Source organism: Vombatus ursinus, unplaced genomic scaffold (assembly GCF_900497805.2).
Source record: "Vombatus ursinus unplaced genomic scaffold, bare-nosed wombat genome assembly UNPS02014830.1, whole genome shotgun sequence".
NCBI lineage: Eukaryota > Metazoa > Chordata > Mammalia > Diprotodontia > Vombatidae > Vombatus > Vombatus ursinus.
Window position 1 is genome coordinate 15,382,847 of NW_020954608.1, and position 21,400 is coordinate 15,404,246.

Genomic DNA, 21,400 nt, shown 5'->3' on the forward strand with positions numbered 1-21,400 from the left:
CTTCTTCTTGGGAATGATATATTTAATTCATGTGGATTTTAGAAAGGATAAATAATTGAGGATAGTTCTTTTTTCTAAGTATCTTAAGATATTTCCCAAACATTCCTATTAGGAATGATATAATTATTGCTAGGGTCTTATTGCTAATTATGCAAAACCACTAATGGTTCCATGAATTATTTTTCTAGGCTTCAGAATGAATTTATGCAGAAAGCAGCTTAAGGCAGACTTTCTGGAAACTCAGGAGACCCACAGGAGCTAGAAAGACTAGGCACCCCATCCCTGATTATAGGTAGCCACATCAGAGAGTGTTTAATTCCTACTTCTGATTTCCTAAACCAATGTATGATGGGATGCTACTGTAGACTTCTGAATCTGCCTACTGAATCATTTGCACAGTATGAGGACAACTGATAGGGACATCTATATTCTAGGACATCTCTCTAGTTCCACTTTATTATTGCACCATTTCTCATGCTGTGAGAGAACCAGCCTGCGCACAATTCCTTCCTAAGTGATCACCTGCTGTTTTGTACATTTTCACAGATATGTCTTACTGTCTTTTGGGAATGAAGAAGGAACTATGGCATGATTTAGGTCTGGGAGGCGTAGAGGATCCTAACTCTCAAGTGGGATATGCTTCCTTTTTCCACTGCGGATGAATGTATCATCACGATTGAATTGAATTAGATGGAACTAAAAACTACTTATTGAACACCTGCTGTGTGAAAGGCACTGCCCTGGGGGTGATAGGAGAATAGAAACAAGTAGCACCAGGTAACAGGCTGTAGGTGTTGTAGTGGATAAAGAGATGGACTTGGAGTTAATAAGGCATCAGTTTGAATTCTGCTTGACACTTAGTAGATGTGTAACCCTGAGCAAATCACTTTAGCCTCAGTTTCCTCAACTATAAAATGGCGGTAATAATGGTAAACCTACAATACATGGTTGTTGGGGGAATTTTATATGATAATGTTTGTAAAGCACTTTATAAACCTTAAAGTCATATGTAAGTGCTAACTATAATAATAATAGACATTATTATTACTGTTATTCTTGATGTAGAGGAATTTATCATCTATTAGAGAAGGCAAGATATATCTATATGAAGAATTAAGTAACAAGAGAATTAAATAGTGACAATAGTGACAATAAAAATATCATTGTTCAGATCATTATTCCTTCTTTCTTAGACTATTGGAATATCCTCCTCGCTAGCTTTCCCATTTTCAAATCTCTCTCCTTTCCACCCAACCTCTTTACCATTACTCGAGCAATTTTCCTATTGTCCTAGTCTCTTCATGTTACTGCTACACTAAAAAAACCTTCAATGGCTCCCTATTGCCTACTAAACCAAATTAAACTCCTAACTCTGGTACTCAAGACCCTCCATAATCTAGCTATAAACTACTTGTCCAGTCTTGCCTCATACTGCTCTATTTCAGATGTTACACATCCCAGGCAAAATGATCTAATCTCCCTCTCTTTCCTTGATCTGCCCTCTCTTGTCTCTATATGTCTCCTTATATAGTTCCTAAAATGTCTTTCCATCTCCCTTTTTCCTATCTCTTTTTGTTGAAAGTCTTCCATTGTACCACACTCTAATTCAGAAATGAACTCCATGTGCTAAATTTATTTGTTGAATTGAATTGAATGGAGGACAAAACAGCATAATCCATTTGGTGAAATGATGTGAGCCGAATCATGGAGAAGGGAAAGTACAAGACATCTAGTGCACAGTTTGGTTGGAACGTTTAGGAACATTATTATTTTGAAGGTCAATCTGGAAAGGGAGGTTGAGGCCATAGGAAAGAGCGCATTGAACCTCGGGAGAAGAAGTCTAGGTAGTCAATGTAGAGCCATTAAAGTTGTTGTTGTTTTTTAAATTGGGAAGTAATGAAGTGATAGGAAGCAATCATTAATAAGGTTAAATAATATTTAGCGATTGACCACCAGCTCAAGGCACTTTGCTGGATGCCTTAGCTCATGTGAGCTGCAAAATTATAGTGATTACTTGACATTTCTGGTTCCCTTTAAGTTTTCTAAAACCTCCCCGAGGTAGTGGTTAACTTTTTTTTTTTTACACTTTCCTCATTTGTTCACTGTTTTTAAAAACTCTAATATTTTCTCTAAGTAAACATAGTTAATGCAGCTTTATTTTTATGGGGATTAAGCCAATGATCAAAAACATTTAGTTGTCTTCTCTCCCCCTGCTATGGTTTCAGTGAGTTATATTTACTTTAATATCAACTTCTCTTGAGTTATATGTGTTCCCTTGCCTGTCTTTTTTTCTTCTTCTGATTTTAAAGCACATTAACAAGCTGTGTGAGTGATATCAACTAATATGAACTACAGGTGAACTGCTGTAGTATAACTTAAGCAATGAGTAAATGTACTTTGTCATTGTAGAAATTCTAGGCAGGGGTTCCCTGATAGTTTGAGGCTATGTTACAGTGCTGGTAAAAGAGTGTGGGAATAAGCTTTTGTTAATAGGTGAGGAAAAATGGAAGTGGTTAACATCAACTCTTCTATGCTGCTTCTTCTAGCTGCTTCCTTGATGGACGGAGGGGGGGAGATATATAACATATATGTGTATGTGTATATTATATATGCAGTTATATATAATATACATACACACATACATAAACGTATGTATACATGCATGCACAAACATATAGATATATAAATAATGTAGTTCTTATTCTGTGATTTTACTAATATGGGAGAAATTCCAGTGGGGAAAGTCTCTCTACCAGTGCACATCAGTGACCCTTCTATAAACTTATTATCTTAGAGACTTGAGGGCATTTAGAAACTAAGTGATTTGCCTGTGGTCCCATAGGCAGGACTTAAGTTCCTTCTGATTCCAAGACCAGGTAGAATACTATCATGTAAATCTGGTCTGACAGAATCATATAATATAGAATAAGAAGAGACCTTAGAGCCCAGGAAATCTAAGCACCTTAAACCCCCCCCCCCAACATTTTTTAATAGATGAGGAAACTGAGTCTCAGAGAGGCAAAGTGATCTGCCCAAAGGCACATAGCTAGTTACTACTAGTACTGGGATTAGCACTTTGGTTTCTAGACTCCCTTGTCTCATGATCTTTTTCATATACCATGCATTACACATGTTTTAAGAAATTCTGTGATACCCAACCCAATTGACGAATCACATTACACAGTACAGCTAGAGGCAGCTAGGTGATGTGGTGAATAGAATCCTGGACCTGGAGTCAGGAAGATCAGAATTCAAATGTAGCCACAGACACTTAGTAGCTTAGTGACCTTGGGCAAATCATCTCAGTTTCTTCATCTGTAAAATGGAGATAATAACAGCATCTATTTCCCAGGGTTGTTATGAGGATAAAATGAGATAATATTTATAAAGCGCTTAGCACAGTGCCTGGCACATAGTAGGCATATTAATAAATGCCTGTTCCCTTCCTTCTATCCTCCATCTCCCTCTCAAACAAAACATTTCCCAGCAAGTGATCACCAGGTCTCTACTTGAACATCCACAGTACTAGGGAACTTACTATGTCCTAAGGCAACTTACTTTGCTTTGAGGCAACTCTAATTGTGAGGAAGTTTTTGCTTATATCAAAGTTAAATCTGTCCTAAGGCCATTTCCAACCACTGCTCCTAATTCTGTCTTCTGGGTCCAAGTAAAACTAGTAATCCCACTTCTGCTAGAGAGTTCTTCATATATTTAAAGAATGCAAAAAGGCCTGCATGGTCTTCTCTGGTAAATATACCCAATTCCTTCAACTAATCCCCATCTCTCACCATTCAGCTTGCAAATATCCTTCCTAAGATGTGGCATCTAGAAAAGAACACAACATTGCAGAAATGGCTGAATGGTTGTTAAGATTTTGTTAAAGCATATGGAGGTCACACCAGCTTTTCTTTTGTGTCCATGTCACACTGTTGATTTCTATTAATTTTAAGTTGGTTAACACTCCATCCTCTTCCAAGATCTGTTTCATATGAGCTGGTGCTTAGTTATGCCCCACCTCTCATCCTGAACTTGTGCATTTGATGTCTTAAGCCCCAGTATGGCATTTGACATTTACTCAAATGGATCTGGGATTGCATCACTGTTGAAGCAAAAGTTCCTTTTAACAAGTAGATACCTCTCTGGTTTGATCTTTGTCCATGACTTCCCATAGACAAGTCAGTTGGCCATAGAGGACCCACTTGACAGATGGTGAAGGGAGCTTTTTTCACTTGCTTCCGACGTCATGAAGATGCCAAAGGAACACACGTGTAGAGGCTGCCTATCAGTTATCACTTGCTCTCACCATATCTTTTATATTCTATGCCTTTTGGATGATGTCCTTCACTCCAGCCCTTTAACTTGCCATGTCTGAAATGTGTGGTCCCTTGCTCATACTCCTTCACACTGTCCTTGTACACTTCAAATGCTGATTCCCAACTCCCCAGTGTCTTCCATGACTCAAATGCACTTTCTCTCTGTGTCCCTCAGCTGGCTTTCCTGGCTTCCTCCAAGACTCAGTTTAAACCCTGCCTTTTGCAAAAGCCACTTCCTAGCTCTCCCAACTGCTAATTCCTTCCTTCTGCGATTATTACCTTGTGTATGTCTTATATATACATAGTTGTTTACATGCAACTTGCCCTATTAGAATATAAGCTCTACAAGGGCTAAGATTGTTTTTACCATCCTTTGTGGCTCCCGCAGTTAGTACAGTACTTTGTACATAGTGAGTACTTAATAAATATTTGTTGATTAATTAGTAAAGTAAAAAGTTTTTATGTATGGATCCAATGATAGTCTTCTTTTTTCTAGGACTAGCCCAATTTTCTTCGGAGAGACTCATCACCAGTGAGTTGTATACCAACTGATGAATTTTGGAGGCTATCTCATCTCACAAATACCACTTAGCTCCTCCCAGCTCTACATCTATGATTCTTCTAAGGTAAGGAGGATTGTAATCTGTATTGGTGGATGAAGTACTCACTCCAGTGAAACTACGAATCCTTGAAGAACTGAAAGCTTGGCTTTGATGGAGTGAGCAGCAGTGATAATTCTGGTATTTGTAGATATATACTCAAAGAAGAAAGTTGGCTTTCCCCTTAAAATGCATTAAGATATACTGACTTTTTAGGGATTGCAAGGTTTTGCAACTCTAAAAATTACTGACATTTCTGGAGTGTTTTTAAAGTTTTTCAGGACATTTTACATACTTGTTCTCATAGTGGCTTAATTACCTCCTTATGAGGTAGAGAGATACTCCATAGAGCATTCCAAAATTCTTAGTGCAGTTAAAACTTAAAACTATAATAAGACTTTTGGGACACCCTGTATTACTACTCCCATTTTTCTGATGAGGGAACAGAGAATCAGAGAGGTTATGTGACTTGTCCATAACCACACAGCTTATAAGTGTCAGAGGTAAGATTTAAAGCCAAGTCTTCTTTACTCTAACCCTTGCACTTTGATCATTATTCCAGACTGGATCTTTTCCATGTGAATATACAAACATATGTATGTATATAACTATATATCTATATACAAATACACATAATGTAGTTATTTGTATATGTTTGTATGTTACTCTCCCACTAGATTATAGGCTCCATGAAGGTATCTCATCACCCTATCTAAATGTTCTATTTCCCCAGGACTTAGTATAGTGCTCTAAACACAGTAGGCATTTAAGAAATGTCTTTTGGCTGAATCAGCGAATCAATGAATGGTCTGTTAGATGAGTTGATGGCATCACACTAACCTGCTTTGCCAATGATCTAGTTTTATTTGGTCAATTTTATGCAGCCACACTTAAAGATGTCATAAAATATTTGAAAGTGATGCATTTAATTTTTTAGAAAACTCTTAAATCTCAACAATCCAAGAGCATGACAAAAAGCCAATGAAGAAGTCATCTCTTGAAGTACGTAGCCAAATCTTCACCCTACACACACACCCACACGCGCGCACACACACACACACACACACACACACACACACACACACCCCTAAATATTATGGGCATGTTTACAGAGTTCACCACACTTTGGATTGTTAATGACCAAGGTTATGTCCCAGTTCACTCTAGGGAAACTATGAATGTGGAATGAGATTTTTATCAGCAATCAATACAGAGCTGAAAACCGCCAGTTAATTCTCCTACTTGGCAGCACAGTGCCCAATGATACACTTGTGGACTAACACTTAGAAAATAGAATTGAGGAAGCTCAGAATGTCATTCAAGTACTATAGCTGGAAGACAAGATGAGGTCTTATGGGATCAGGGATTTAGAAATGGAAGAAATGTTAGTAGCTATCAAATCAAAGCCCCTCATTTTACAGATGAGGAAACTGAGGCTTATCAATTTTAACTGTGATCATATAGGTAGCAAGTGTCAGAGGTCATCTCCCTAACCCAAGTCTAGCCCTTTCCACCATATTACGCTACCTCTCAACACGATGTACTAACCTAGATCAAAATGTATTTCCTTCTCACTTATCCCGCAGGAAATCATAGCTTCCTTCAAGATACAGACCCATTGCAATTTCCTGTTGTTGTTGTTGTTGAGTTGTTGAACCATGTTTGACTTTTCATGTCCCCACTTGGAGTTTTCTTGGCAAAGATATTGGAGAAGTTTGCAATTTCCTTCTCCAATTCATTTTACAAATGGGGAACTGAGACAAACAGAGTTAAGTGTGTCTGAGGCCGGATCTGAACTCAAGTTCACTTGATTCTAAGGCCAGTGCTCTATCTAATGTGCCACTTAGCTGCATTAATGTTACTTCCTATATGAAGCTTTTACTGATACCCCTCATTTCAGTTAATTATGCTTTCTCCTTTTAGAAATTTCTTTTGTATTACTTTCTATACACTGTCTATTAACTTATCTGAATATATGTTGGGATTTTACCAGTAAAATATAAGCTCCTTGAGGACAAGGATTCTTTAATTTGTGTCTTTGTATCCCTAGTGCCTAGCATTGTGTCTATCATGGGATAGGTGCTTAATAAATGCTTGTCAAGTTCTTTGAATATACAAGTGTTTCAACAGTTTCCATGCTGTGGTTGTGAGACACAAGATGGAAATTTTGGCTTCTCAGTTACTTTCACCCTCACTGAGTCATGGATTTGACCTTGTATTGACTGACACAGCCAATTTTGCCAATAAGAATAATCTTAATTTTGGCTAAAATATTAACACCAAAATGGAACTTACTGAAATTCAACTACTGTATGATGGAATGGATATATGAGGGGGATACAATTAGTCAATTAACATGCATTTATTAAATGCCTACTATGTGTCAGGCACTATGCTAGGTATTAGAGGTACAAATACAACAAATGAAATAATCTCTATTCCCAAAGAGCTTATATTTGAATGGGAAATACAATGACACATATGTGCACATATATATACACACATACACACATATACATGACATATGTATGTTCAGATATGGTTGGTTGGTTATTATCCTTTGTTCTCAAAGAGGTTCAAAATGACAGCACTATGTTGGAGTCAAGGTACAGTGTGTCCAACTGTACCTGATCAGACCAATAGAAGCTTGGAAGGCTGTACCACAGGTTGGGCCCAAATAGTTCATGTGAACATTTGGAGTGGAGATGTCTCTAAATTTGTGCATTTCACATTTCTTTTGAGCTACTGGAATTCTGCTTTGCTCATAGAGCACAGAACCTCCTTTGATGCAGGCATGTCAGGCTGGGTGGTCCTATGTCAGTGTCTCCCATGTCTCATATTTGATTCCAAAATTCTTCAGAGAGACCTTGAAAGTGTCCTTGTATTGCTTCTTCTGACCCCCATGTGAGTACTTGCCTTGTATGAGTTCTCCATAACATAGTTTTTTAGGCAAACATACATTTGTCATTTGAACAATGTGGCTAGCCCCCCAGCGTTGCACTCTCTGCAGTACAGTTCAAATGTTTGACAGTTTAGGTTGATAAAGGACCTCAGTGTCTAGTATCTTATCTTGGCAGGTAATCTCCCGAAACTTCCTAAGGCAATTCAAATGGAAGTGATTCAGTTTCTTGGCATGGCACTGGCATACTGTCCAGGTTTTATAGGCATACAACAATGAGGTCAGCACAATGGCTTTATAGACCTTTACTTTGGTAGACAGTGTAATACCTCTTCTTTCCCACACTTTGTTTTGGAGCTTCCCAAACAATGAGCTAGCTTTGGCAATGTGTGCATCAGCTTCAACATTTATGGGTACATCCCTGAAAAATATACTGTCAAGGTAAGTGAACTTATCCACAGCAGACAATATTTCTCCATTTACTGTAACTGATAGTTCCATGTATGGATGGTGTGGGTGGCCGGTGGAGAACCTCTGTTTTCTTGGTGTTAATTGTTAGGCCAAAATTTTAGCAAAAGCAGCAGAGAATCAAGCCATACTTGGTTACATCTCAGCCTCAGAGGGTGCATTGAGTGTACAATCATGGGCAAACAAAATATCATGCACCAACTCTCCCTCCGCTTTAGTCTTGGTTTGTAGCCTTTTTAAGTTAAATAATTCATTGTCAGTGCTGTAGCTGACTTTGATGCCGTTTTCATCCTCATTGAAAGTGTCTGACAACATTACTGTAAACATCATTCTAAAAAGCCTTGCTTTACTCTATTGGTGAGTGGGACTGCATAAGAGCATGGTTCATTATCTAGAACTCATGCAAGCATGCTATCATGAAACTGACACATAATTATGATGAACTTCTGCAGGCAACCAAAATTTGCCATGATTTTCCATGAGCCATTATGACTGACAGTATCAAAGTCCTTGGGCAGATTGAGGAACATGGTGTAGAGACCTCTGTTCTGTTCCTGGCATTTCTAGCATAGTGTCTATCACGGAATAGGTGCATAATAAATACTTGTTGAGTTGTTTGAATACACAAGTGTTTCGATAGTTTCCATCCTTCTCTGTCATTGTGAGACACAAGATAGAAATTTTGGCTTCTTGGTTATTTTCATCCCCACTGAGTCATATTTAATCTTGTATTGACATAACCAAGTTTGTCAATAAGAATAATCTTACTTTTGGCCAAAATATTGATACCCAAATGGAACTTGCTGATATACAACTACTGTATAATGGAATGGTTGTATGAGGAGGATGCGATGAATCAATTAACATTCATTTATTACATGCCTACTATGTGCCAGGCACTATGCTAGGTATTAGAGATACAAATACAAGGAGAGAAATAATCTCTATTCGCAAAGAGCTTGCATTTGGATGGGAAATACAATGACACACACACATACACACACATACACACATACATACAATGTATGTGAGTACACATATAAATATATATATATATATATATATAGAAAGAATAAATATAAAGACATTAAACAAAAGGTAGTTTGGGGAGGAGGGCAGAGCATCTGGAGAATCAGGAAAACCTTCATGTAGTTGGAAGGTGGTACCATCTTGAAGGAATCTTTGAGGCAGAGGTTAGAGAGGGATCATTCTAAACAGGAGGGATCCCCAGTGCAAAGGCAAGGAAGTAGGGGATCACAGTGAGCAGCAAGCAAGCAGGGCAGTCTGGCTCAACTGCAGAATGGGGGAGGGTAAAAATGTTTATTGAGGTTGGAAGGAAAGGTTGGGACCACACTGTGAAGGCCGTTAAATTTCAAAAAAAAAAAAAAGAGGACTCTTTATTTTCTCCTTGAGTCAATAAAGAACCACTGGAATTGACTGAGCAGGGTAGGAATGTCCACAAACTGATGCTACGTGCTGACCTGAGGGCTGAGCAGAGGGAAATTTAGGGAGACACAAAGCACAGTTTGAAATGTAGAAGAAGAAGGAGGAGGAGGAGATGATGAAGATGAAGATGATGATAGTGAGGCAGTAAATATATTGCAGGAAACCAGAGGTGTCAAGAGTGATAAAACCTTGGGGCAGCTAGGGGGCACAACGAATAGAGCAAGTCAGGAGTTCCTGAGTTCAGATAGGACCTCAGACACATAACACTTACTAGCTGTGTGACCCTGGGTCTAGTATTGCCTCAGGCCAAAAGGACGGGTTGACAGGTAAGACAGTGTAAAAGTATTTCCAGGCCAACCACAATCAAAAAGGAAAAAAATGGAGCTCTCAATAGTCTATTTGAATACCAAGGAGAGTGATTTGGAGCATGTACAAGGTGTTCCAAAATTCTTTAAACTATTAAAGCTTAAAACTACACTAAGACTTTTGGGAAAGTCTTAAAACTGGCTTAAAATTTTGGAGTCTTTTAAAACCACAACAGTGATAGGGCGAACAACAATAACAACGTTCACAGATAGACAGCACTTTAAGGTCTGAAAAGTGTATCATATGCATTGCTTCTTTTGAGCCGCACAACAACCTGGTGAGGGAAAAACAACCTGTATGATTATCCATTTTGAAGATGTGAAAACTGAGGCTCAGAGATTAAATTCCTTGCCCAGAACAACCAGTGAGTGTCAGTGGTGGGATATGAACCCAGGTTATTTGACCACCAGCTCCATACCCATGTAAGCTCAGTGGGCCTCAGTTTCCTTAACTATATGATGAGGAAAGGCTAACCTGGTAAGGTCTCTTCCATCTCTAAATCCTAAGATCCTTGTGCTGCTTCAGATGGTGTTGGTGATTGTCATTGTCTCTCTCTTTTATAGACAAAAGGTGAACTCCCTTTCCTTAGGTGTTCTCAGATTCTAATACTGCCCTTGAAGTTTCTATTAGACACATTTCTTAAACATGAGGGGTGTTGTTTCCCCCATTAGAATGGGAAATGGAGAGGAGGGACTGTCCTGCTTTTCTATTTGTACCAACCTCTCCTCCTCACTACTCCTTTATGACAGTGTTTGACAAACAGTAAATATTTAATAAATGCTTTTCCACTCGTTTATTCAATCACTTAAGTAGCAGGGCCAGGTCTAATAACTGGGTCTTCTGAACTCTCGTGCCTTACTATATCATACTTTCTCTGTCTCTGTCTCTTTCTCTGTCTGTCTTTCTGTCTCTCCCCCCCGCCTCCTCCCTCTCTCTCTCTGTATAAATGCATACATGTATATGTATATATTTACAGACATACACTGAATCATTGGTCCCTACAGAAATAAGAATAGTTTATTTATCATTTCCACTGTGGAATTCCTCTTTTGCTGGTAAACAAGATGTTTTAATAATGTGTGTGCTCTTTTTGCAAAGGAAAGAACAATAGTCTTAAAGTGAGAAAATTTGTGTTTGATTTCTAGCTCTGACGCTTGCAATATGGCTATGGGAAAGGCACATAAACCTTCCTGAGCCTCAGTTACCTTATCTGTAAAATGGGATAGTAATACTTGCATTATCTATTTCAGTCAGTTAATAAACATTTATTAAGCACCTACTATAGGCCATACACTGTGCTAAGCATTACAGATACAAAGTAAGGCAAAAGATCAGTAGTTCTTGCTTTCAAGGAGGTCACTCTGTAAAGCAGGAGATAACGTATCACCATCTATTTACAAACAAATTAGATGAAGGATAAATTGGGGATTATTGACAGAGGGAAGGTACTAGAATTGAAGGAGATCAGGAAAGGCTTCCTACAGAAGGGACATTCTCAGGAAGGGATAGGGATAGAGATTAACCCTGTGATGTTTCTGGTAAAGGGAGCTCCTGGAAAGTACTTTTATTAATTCAGGTTGGAACTTTTTTCGCAATGTAAAGTCTTAGAGAGTTGTCTAGGGCACTGAGGGGTTAAGTGATTTGCCCAGGGTCACACAGCCAGTGTGGGTTGGAGGAAGGACTTGAATCCAGGATTTCATGGCTCAGTGTACCTTTCTACCTATTGCATCATGCTGACTCTGACATAAGGAAAGTCCTGAATAAACTTTAAAGTGCTGTGAGTTGTTAGTAGGCATATTAATAAATATCCAATTTTGAATGAATTCAGAACCTGACTCCTGAGTTGTTTTGGCTTTTTATTCTTTTATTTAATTTGCTTTACTTCTGTTCAAAAGCTTTCATTACTGTCAAAAAAAATTGAAAAGAGAGAATAGTTAGTCCTCTGGGGACAAAGTGCCAGGTTCGGCTGGTAATATGTGGTATGGGGAGGTGTCCCTAGAGACAATTACTTGGCTTTCCTTTTCGTGCCCCAGTGGTTTCATGTGGGTAAATAATTCTTATAGTTGTTTTTCTGAAAATGCCACAGTAATGCAACTTCTTAGCTGTCCAGATAACCTAGTTCTCTCATGGCTGTCATGGAAGTGTTTTGCATGACTTACATGTATAACCTGTATCAAGTTGCTTGCCTTCTCAATGAGGGTGGGTGGGCAGGGAGGAAGGGAGAGAATTTGGAGCCCAAAGTTTTAAAAATAAATGTTAAAAATTGTTTTTACATCCAACTGGGAAATAAGATATTCAGGCCATGGGGTATAGAAATCTATCCTGCTCTACAGGAAAATAGAAGGAGAAGGGGATAAGGGGGGGGGTGATAGAAGGGAGGGCAGATCAGGGGAAGGGATATTCAAAATGCATGCCATCTTGGGGTGGGGAGAGGGGAGAGATGGGGAGAAAATTTCGAACACAAAATCTTGTGGAAGTGAATGCTGAAAATTAAAAATAAATAAATTAAAAAAAAGAAAACCTAGTTCTCATCTATTGCCAGTAGCCTTTCATGCCTCATTTCCCTGGGTAGAGTTGATGCCTTTGGTGATGAGGCTTATCAGCTCTCCCTATAGCCATCTGGAAGGGGACTTTTAAATACAGGTTCTCTGGCTCATTCTTCTTCCCTGATATAAATACATAGACACATATATGTATGTTTATACATGTACATGTATATACAGATATACTGGAGTTGTCACACACATACCCATATACAATACATAAGTATGTATATGTATGTGTGCATATACATCTATCTCTATATACATATAAAATAGCTATATTTTTATATACTAGAGAAAGAATGGCTTGCAGTGAAACAAGGCTTTATGTCAATTTCAAAACCTTGAGCCTGGTATGTGAATTTCTTAGTATGGGAAACTAGTGGATGGAGCACCTGGCTTGGAGTCAGGAAGACTAGAGTTCAAATCTGGTTTCAGACTCTTACAGGCTGTGTGACCTTGGGGTAAGGCCCTTAACTTCTCTTTCCCTCAGTTTCTTCAACCATAAAATGGCGATCATAGTAGCACCTACATGTTATAAGGACCAGATAAAACAATATTTTTTAAAGCACTTAGCACAGTGCCTGGCAGATAGTAAGTTATTGTTTTAGTTATACAAGAAATTTATGCTTCAGGATAGAGTTGGAGTACAAGACTTTTAAGGTCTTTTTTCAATTCTGGGACCCGAGGGCATGTCTACACTCCTCTGTAATGACCTCCTCACTTAGACTTCACATGTTATGCACTTCTAATACACTTAAGATAAAATGCTTATTATAGTTACCTGCTTTGTTTCTTTTCCTCATTCCACCCAGAGACTGCAAGCTCTGCAAGGAGCTTATTTCACATTAAAATTTTTAATTTCTCTAACACCCAGCACAGTGTTCTTCTCATAGTAGGTACTCAACAGATTTGTGTTGACTGGTGGAATGAATAAATCATTCTAAGTTACACGAAGTCAGATTTTGGTTTAACATAAGGAAGAACTTCATAGTAATTAAAAATGTACAAGCATTCAATAGATTGCCTTAGTAGATGGTGAATCCTCTGTCCTGTTACAAATGTTGTAAAGGGGAGTCCGGTTCCAGTTAAGACCTGTAAGACAAGGCTTATATATATTTTTTATGATTTTATGATTTTATTTCACTATGTGGTCAACTTTTGGGAGCCATACCGTGAGTGCTAAACCGCATTATAGTAGTAGGAAGAAGTAAGGTGAGACAGTGCTGTGGCTACTCTGTCTCACTGGAGGTGTCCCCTCATGCTACAGACAAAGGGGTAGTTGGGAAAGAGACAGGTAACTTCTGCTATTGAAAATTCTCCCAAAGGCTGACACATAGGGATGGGACCGTGGCCTTTGTCAGCATCTGGAGTTTAACTGCCCTGAGAGAGTGGATGATGTTGACTAATGGTCAATTTAATTGACTCCCAGTGGTGTATAGAGAACAGTACAAAAGATTGAGTGGTTGGGTATACGTTGATCTTATTCCTAACAGGTATGGTGGTCTAGAAGTAATGTTACATTCCTTGGAAGGACACGAATTAAGCTTTGCTTGTCATCCTGGAAGAAAATGGACTTTGCAGGCAAGAAAACAACATTAAATGTGTAATGTCTCCTGGGCTGTGTTAAGAAAAAGGCTGAACCTCCTGAGAAATGGTTGCAATTCTGGAGTTGCCAGCTTCTATGTTTCATGTTGTTGTGGAATACAAGGACCCTTGATATTTTTGATGAAGGCTCTGTGGAACCAAATAGATACTTTAACATTCATGAAGCACTTAGCATTACTCTTTAAAATTAGAGTTCAAGATTATTATAGAGGTTCAGTGTTAAACACAGCCTCCAAAAGAACATTCATTAGTCTTTGGAACTTTTTATGGGCATGTTGCTGATTATAAACTACAAAATCTAAGTGTTATTGGTACGGTCTTTGCTTTTCCTGGGGAGCAAAGGGCAATGAATAGTTCAGAGTCCTTAATCATGAAAAAAAATGAAACAGGGAGGAAAAGGTAGACAAGATGCATCCTTTTGAACTCCAGGAGGATGTTTTCCTCCTCACAGGTGACACAGAAAATGACACTCATTTTAGAAGAGTTTAACCTTGTTCTTTCAAGTTCTGGTTAACACTGCTGAAAAGAAATGATCAAGTGCTATTTGGAAGGCTACATGTTGGAGAATGCAGACCTATTCCTTTCCATATCTAATCCATGAATGCTTTACCAGTAGAAAGGTTTTTATTGCATCAGTTTGCAATGAATTTACTCACATTTCTATTATTTCTATTTAGAAATGGATCCAAATGACAACCTGGGTAAAAATGCACCATTGGATGCCATATTTAACACTTTTGTGATACTAGTACGCTTTCTATTTTGGATCTAATCCTTTTTCTTCTTTAATTTCATTAGTTATTGCCACCTTTCCCCGATGAACATGATGGTAAGAGCCCTTCACTAGCCTTGTTTATACCGTGCTTTTGATTTAGATTTGTCTCTGCCAAATAAACATCTGAAAGGAATGGCTGTTAAAGTTTCCTGTGAATATCTCGACAAGACTAAATTATTGGTGGGGTGTTTATATAATTCATGGGGATCTTTAGTCTTGTGTCCTTTTAATCTTGGTGACTCCATCATACTGACAAAAATCCAGCTTTTAATCTGCATGTAAAGATCAGATTTATTCCTACAGTTTATCATGAAGAAGAAGAGAAATGAAATTGTACTTTCAGATTTATGGACTTCTTTCCCTGGCTGTATGTGCTGTGGTTGAATGTTTCTTCTGTGGTTTTCATTCACGCATTTGTCATTGGTGCTGCTCAGCAAGGCAATTTTCTTCTCCATTTAGGCCTGGTACTTTTCCAATAATGTTAATTTTATAATAATCAAGTTCTCATTTTTGCTCAAATCTGAATGGCTTTGGTACCACCTGATCTTTACTTCCTCTAAAAAAGTTATGCATATGACATTGAGTGCCACAACCATTAACTAAAACAAAGAGTAAATTTATAAGGATAGAATGGAGGCAATCTTTTTTTTTTTCATGGTTAGGCCACATCAGTTCCATTTGTCTTGTCACTTGCATCTACATTAGGAATTATCAAACTTCTCAGTTCATGCATAAAAGGAGGACCATTTACTCTATCCCCTTCTACTTGCCATCAAGTCCCTTCCAATATAATGAGCCCTTTGTTCAAATATATAACCATTGCTGTGGTTAACCTAGACACTGTTTTGTAGTTTTCAATGTAGACAACTCACCACTTTATCCACTATTGTTCTGCTTTCCCTGGCCTACAATGTGCTTTTTGGACCAGCTATTGGAATTACTTCAGGAATATTCTACTTGACAGACACATGTCTTTAGGATAGACCTGAATAGCCTCAGAAAACAGTGTTGCTTAATGGAAACTGATTGAGGAAGCAGAAGATGCTTACAGCTTACAGCTTCGAAGGGTGATATCACCTATGACTGTTTTACACACACATATACTTGCTCTCTTCTGCTCCCTTTCCTCTCTCTTCCTCCTCTCCTCTCTCCTTCCTCTCCTCTTCTTTCTCCTTTCCTCTTTCCTTTCCCTTCCTTCCTCCCTTCCTTCCTTCCATTCTTCCTCTTTCCCTCTTGATCTGACCCTCTTCACATGCAAACCCACATTTCATTCAGTCACTTGTTTAGCAAACACATTATTTAATCTATTTCACTCTTAAGTAAAAATCAAGAGAACTGACTGCTTACTTATTGTAGACCCGGACTCTGGTCTGTTCAAGGAACTAATAATGACGAAGCCAAACCCTTCATTCTCTTTGCGGTGTATGACCACGTCGCTGGTTTGTAGGCTGTGGGACGCAAAGCCTTCAGGTGGAGAAGCATTAGTGTTGGCAGCAGCATGGTTGCTGTTGGTGTACGTAGCATAGTCACTTCGTGGCGAGCTGTGGTGGGTGGACACAGAGCCTGGACTCCTCCCGTTCTCTGGACAGGGCTCCCCTGGAATACAATAGCATTGCAAAGATGTGATCATATTACTTGCTAACTGGTTTCTCTAATAACAGGGTTTTGAAGGGGCTATAGATTTAGTTGCTGAATACTCAGATCTTTGCTTCATGTTGCTTTGCATCTTCTCATCATGTACACACACACACAAACACACACATATATATATATGAAACTATTATATATTTGATATTATGGTAGCAGATGGTGCCAGAGAATTTTGTTGTTATTTAGTTGTGTTTGACTCTTTGTGACACCATGGACCATACTGTCCATGAAATTTTCTTGAAAAAGATATTGAAATGATTAGTTGTTTCCTTTTCCAATGGATTAAGGCAAACAGAAGTTAAGTGACTTGCCCAGGGTCACACAGCTAGTAAGTGTCTGAGGCTGGGTTTGAACTCTGGTCTTCCCGACTCCAGAACAGTGCTCTCTATACACTAAGGCACCTAGCTGCCTCCACCTGAAGTTTAGGGATTATCTATGTGAGATAAATTGCCATTAACTCTTCAAAGACACCAAATTTTATTTGGGAAATAGTCTCAGTCTCCTAGTGTCTTAGAAAAGTTAATTCACATTAAATGTGGGTGACAAATTAATTTTTAAAATATTTCATTCATTGTAGACTTAAGTCCAATAATGAAAACATCAGTTAAGTAGGAAACCTTGAATTCTGAATCAGCTATTTATCAAATGCTAGAACATTTACTCATCAAAAGTATTATCTCAAATCAAGCAGATAAACAGGGACCAAGTAAATTAACTGAGGAAATAGATGGTGAGCTAGCAACCAAAGAAAACTATTTTCTCATGTGTAAGCTGATCCATCACTGAGAAGTTTGCCTGACTATTTCAGTACATAGGTATTGATACTCTGATTAAAAGAAACTAACACACTGTAATTAGGAATAACTGCATCGTTTCCCTCTCACAACTTGATTAGTATACTCAAAAGGAGTTTTTCAAACAGAGGAATAACAAGATGAAAAATAATCACACCAAATTATTCCTTTCGTGGCTCTGTGGATTGGTTCCCCATTTAGAACTCTTGAAAGTGTTCTCATTTGGCAAGTTAAAAATAATTAGCCAGACTGCCTGTAAAGTCTTTTACCTTTACAAACTATAATTCTACACTAAACCAAAAAAGTAAAGAAAGGAAGAGTGGAAAATCTTAAGCAAAAATACTTGTTTCACTGATACTCTACCCAGCTATTAGCATTAATAATTGGGTATAGACAAACACAGAAAATAAGTGGGGTGAGACCTATTATAAATTGCTCAGTTTAAATATGTCTCTAAAACTTAATATCTCATATTTTAAGAGATGGAAAACTAAAAGTTTGCGTCCGGAAGAACTGAACAGAAGTAACAAAAAAATGAAATACAAAAGCGTTCCTCAGCTAAAAAGGAACCCCCCCCCCCACAAAACCCCCAGAAAATCAGGATTGAAAACTTCTGTCTGTAAAATTTTTGTTCTTTAGCTAAACATGATCCAAAGACAAGCTGTTATTTTCTTAGTGAAGCACATGTCCTTTATCAGTCCTTGTACAAGTTAGAAATAAAGTGATTAGAGATAGTCAAGAGGAAGAAAAACAAATAATTATTATGCTGGTACATTAAAATTGAAAGTCTCCAAGAGTTATTGGACCAAATCAGCAATTAAATGTCACAAGCAGTGACAAAAAAGATCTCATTTTCTGGCTGTCATATTTGAGGAGGTTGAAAACTGTTCATGTCAGTAAACTGGCAACAGAGAAAGAGAAAAATTCTCTCTCTCTCTCTCTCTCTCTCTCTCCCTCCCTCCCTCCCTCTCTCTGTCTTACAAGAGTAGTTTCATTTATGATTTCTTGACCTTGCCTTAAACACAAATCACTCTGGCTCTCACTGATTGGCCAACAATAGGTCCCAGCCCAAGCCTCACTTGGTCATTGTTTGGGATTTGATGGCTCAGACTGTAAATAGCAATTGTTTCTGTTTTGGCCACAAACCTGAAGGTCCTCCCCTCCCAGAATTTTTTTTTGGCCTTACTTCTTACTTAGCCTTAATCATGAAATGGGCATTGCCTCAGACAAACTGAGACCTGCTAAAGACCTTAGCTTAAAAAGGCTAGCGACGCCCATTGCATCTAGGGCCATCTACAGTCATCTTCATCTATATCTTGCCACTGGACCCAGATGGCTCCATAGGAGAGAGTGAGGATAGTGACTTTGCACAGCCCTGCCTCACTTCAATCCAATTCACTTGCAAGGCAAGACATCACCTTCCTTGTGTCATTGGTCCTCTTCAAGAATGAAGGACAAACAACAACAAAAACAGTGGGGAGTGGTTGAGCTTTAAGGTTATATGAAGGGAAGGAAAAGAACTGATTAAATCCACCTGAGATGGTCATTAGGATTTACAACCTATTTACAGCAAGGCTGTAAATCAGGAGAGTTCCCTTTGCTACTGAAATGTTGTTTCAACCTCTACAACACAGTCTTTCTATTTTCACCAGGATGAATGTTTGAGAATATGGGACTAAAAACCCTCCCTGGAATTTTTTTTTGACATGTCAGTCCCAGGCCCCAAATGAGGAAAACTTGAGGGATAGAAAATACACATCATACACTCTTAGGGTTAGTAAAGACTTAGGTGACTCATCTAGTGAGTCCATCTGTCTTCCAATGAGACTAAACCCAAATTGCCCCCAGATAAATGAGATTCTATATGTTCAATAGCCTTCTTCTGTTGTGAAATGAACTGTTATTTAGAATAATTAATGCAGTAAAAAGGTTGTAATGCGATTTAAAATACAAAGTGCTATGTAAATTCATTTTATTTACAAAATGATTTTTCCGGATGACTGATTCATTATTCATGTCCTTCTGTAGATTTCTGTATGGAATTCCAATATTAGTCTGGATCAACTTAACACAAATGGTCACTGTTTAAAATCATTTCTTTTACTGCTACTTAAAATGGAAAGCAGCCAGATGGGAAATCATCATTGTGGTGCTGGGGGAAACGGATGTCTCTCAGCAAGGTAGCTGGCATTTAGGAAGATGACCATTCAGCAGTTATAGGACACTGGTAGGTCACCAAGAAGCTCATCCTTACCAAAGAGATCAACTGATTTTTATGCGTGATATTCTAATCGAATTAGAGGTAGCTACCCAGTGGATAGACCATGATGTTTGGAATCAAGAAGACCTGCAATCAAAGGAAGATCTGGCTTCAAATGCCACTGTTGGTGCCTATTCAATACAGTACCTTGGATTAGTCACTATCTCTATGCATCTCAGACAGCTCCCTTGGATTTATCTACTAAGTCATATATAACTGTTTATGAAGTCACAGGTCAGTCTACCTATTTTATCCAGAAGTTAAAAAAAATGCAAATATTTATAATTAGCATTGGCAAAATTGAGTAGGCTAAATAATGCCTCAGATTGGTGCCAGGCTATGAGGTAAAGGGCTAATTATGCAAACACATTTGGAATTAGGAATGGCAAAATAGAGTAGTCTCAAAATACATTGGATTTGGTGCCAAGCTATAAGGAAGGAGGCAGCTAGGAAACTCAGTGGATAGAGGGTTGGGTCTAGAGTCAGGAAGACTCATCCACCTGAGTTCAAATCTGGCCTCAGTTTTTCCCAGCTATGTGATCCTGGGCAGGTCACTTCGGCCTATTTGCCTCAGTTTCCTCATCTGTAAAATGAGCTGAAGAAGAAATGGCAAAACACTCCAATGTATTTGCCAAGAAAACCCTGAGAGTAGATGATTGCCTGTCTAGTTTTTACCTTAAGTGTGAAAGGGAAGGACCTGCTAATTGAAAGGTAGATGTGCTGATCATATTTGCTTTTATTTTTGATGATATTGTTAAAAGGAAAATCCTGTATTTGGGCCTTTATTAACACACCAAGGCAGCAGGAGTTGTAGGACAGGGCTTTTCTTTTTTTTATTGTTGCTGTTGTTTTTCAGTCGTTTTCTTGGCAAGGATACTAGAGTGATTTGCCATGTCCTTCTCTAACTTATTTTACAGATGAGGAACTGAGGTAAACAGGGTTAAGTAAGAGGCTGGATTTGAACTCAGAAATATGAGTTTTCCTGACTCCAGGTCCAGGGCTTTTTTATAGACAGAAGTAAACCACTCCCATATGAAGGAAATATAATCCTGATTCATACACATTTCAATGAGGATGTGGAGCTAATGTAACCTTAACCCCACCTTCTAAGTATGTTGATTGGTACACTTTTCAAATGAGAAGATGTGGTAAGTGATCATGCTCAGGGGCCGACTGCCAGGTACACATTATGAGGAGATGGGATTATCAGCAAAGAGAGTAGATTGTGAGTTTGGCTGACCTACTACCCTCTCATACAAGATGCTACTCTGCAGATGAGCTGCACCTACCCAAAATAAAGAAAGGTTAAAACATGGGGTCACTTCAGAATGACTCTGCATTAGTAACTGATTTTACACAAAAACCCTTGCATCATCCACCTTAAGAGCTAGAGTAATGAAATCTCCTTGTAAACTGTAAAGTGCTATGTGAACACAAATTATTATTATTTTGCTTAAGTGACAGAGGTATCCTACAAATCAATATTAATTCTGCTAAGTAGGAGGCTTCTCAGATGCATCTTACACAGCTCCAAGAAGACAGATATGCTCAAAAGGATGGGAGATTGAGTTGAAGCTACAAAAGATATAAACATTCACATTTTCAGGGAAAGAAAATGTTGTGATATATTCACTCAGCCTATTGTTAGGCTCCCCTGAGGGTTGGAATTGGAAACATGG

The 21,400-nt window shown here is 38.4% G+C and overlaps 1 protein-coding gene across 1 annotated transcript in view; it reads right to left on the reverse strand.

Annotated features, from left to right (window-relative positions):
• MAGI2 (membrane associated guanylate kinase, WW and PDZ domain containing 2) overlaps nt 1–21,400 on the reverse strand; it is a 1,168,341-nt gene that overhangs the window by 156,301 nt on the left and 990,640 nt on the right. Inside the window, exon 14 of the mRNA XM_027838694.1 lies at nt 16,365–16,613. Coding sequence (XP_027694495.1) covers nt 16,365–16,613 — 249 coding nt within the window. The remainder of the gene's footprint in view (nt 1–16,364; nt 16,614–21,400) is intronic.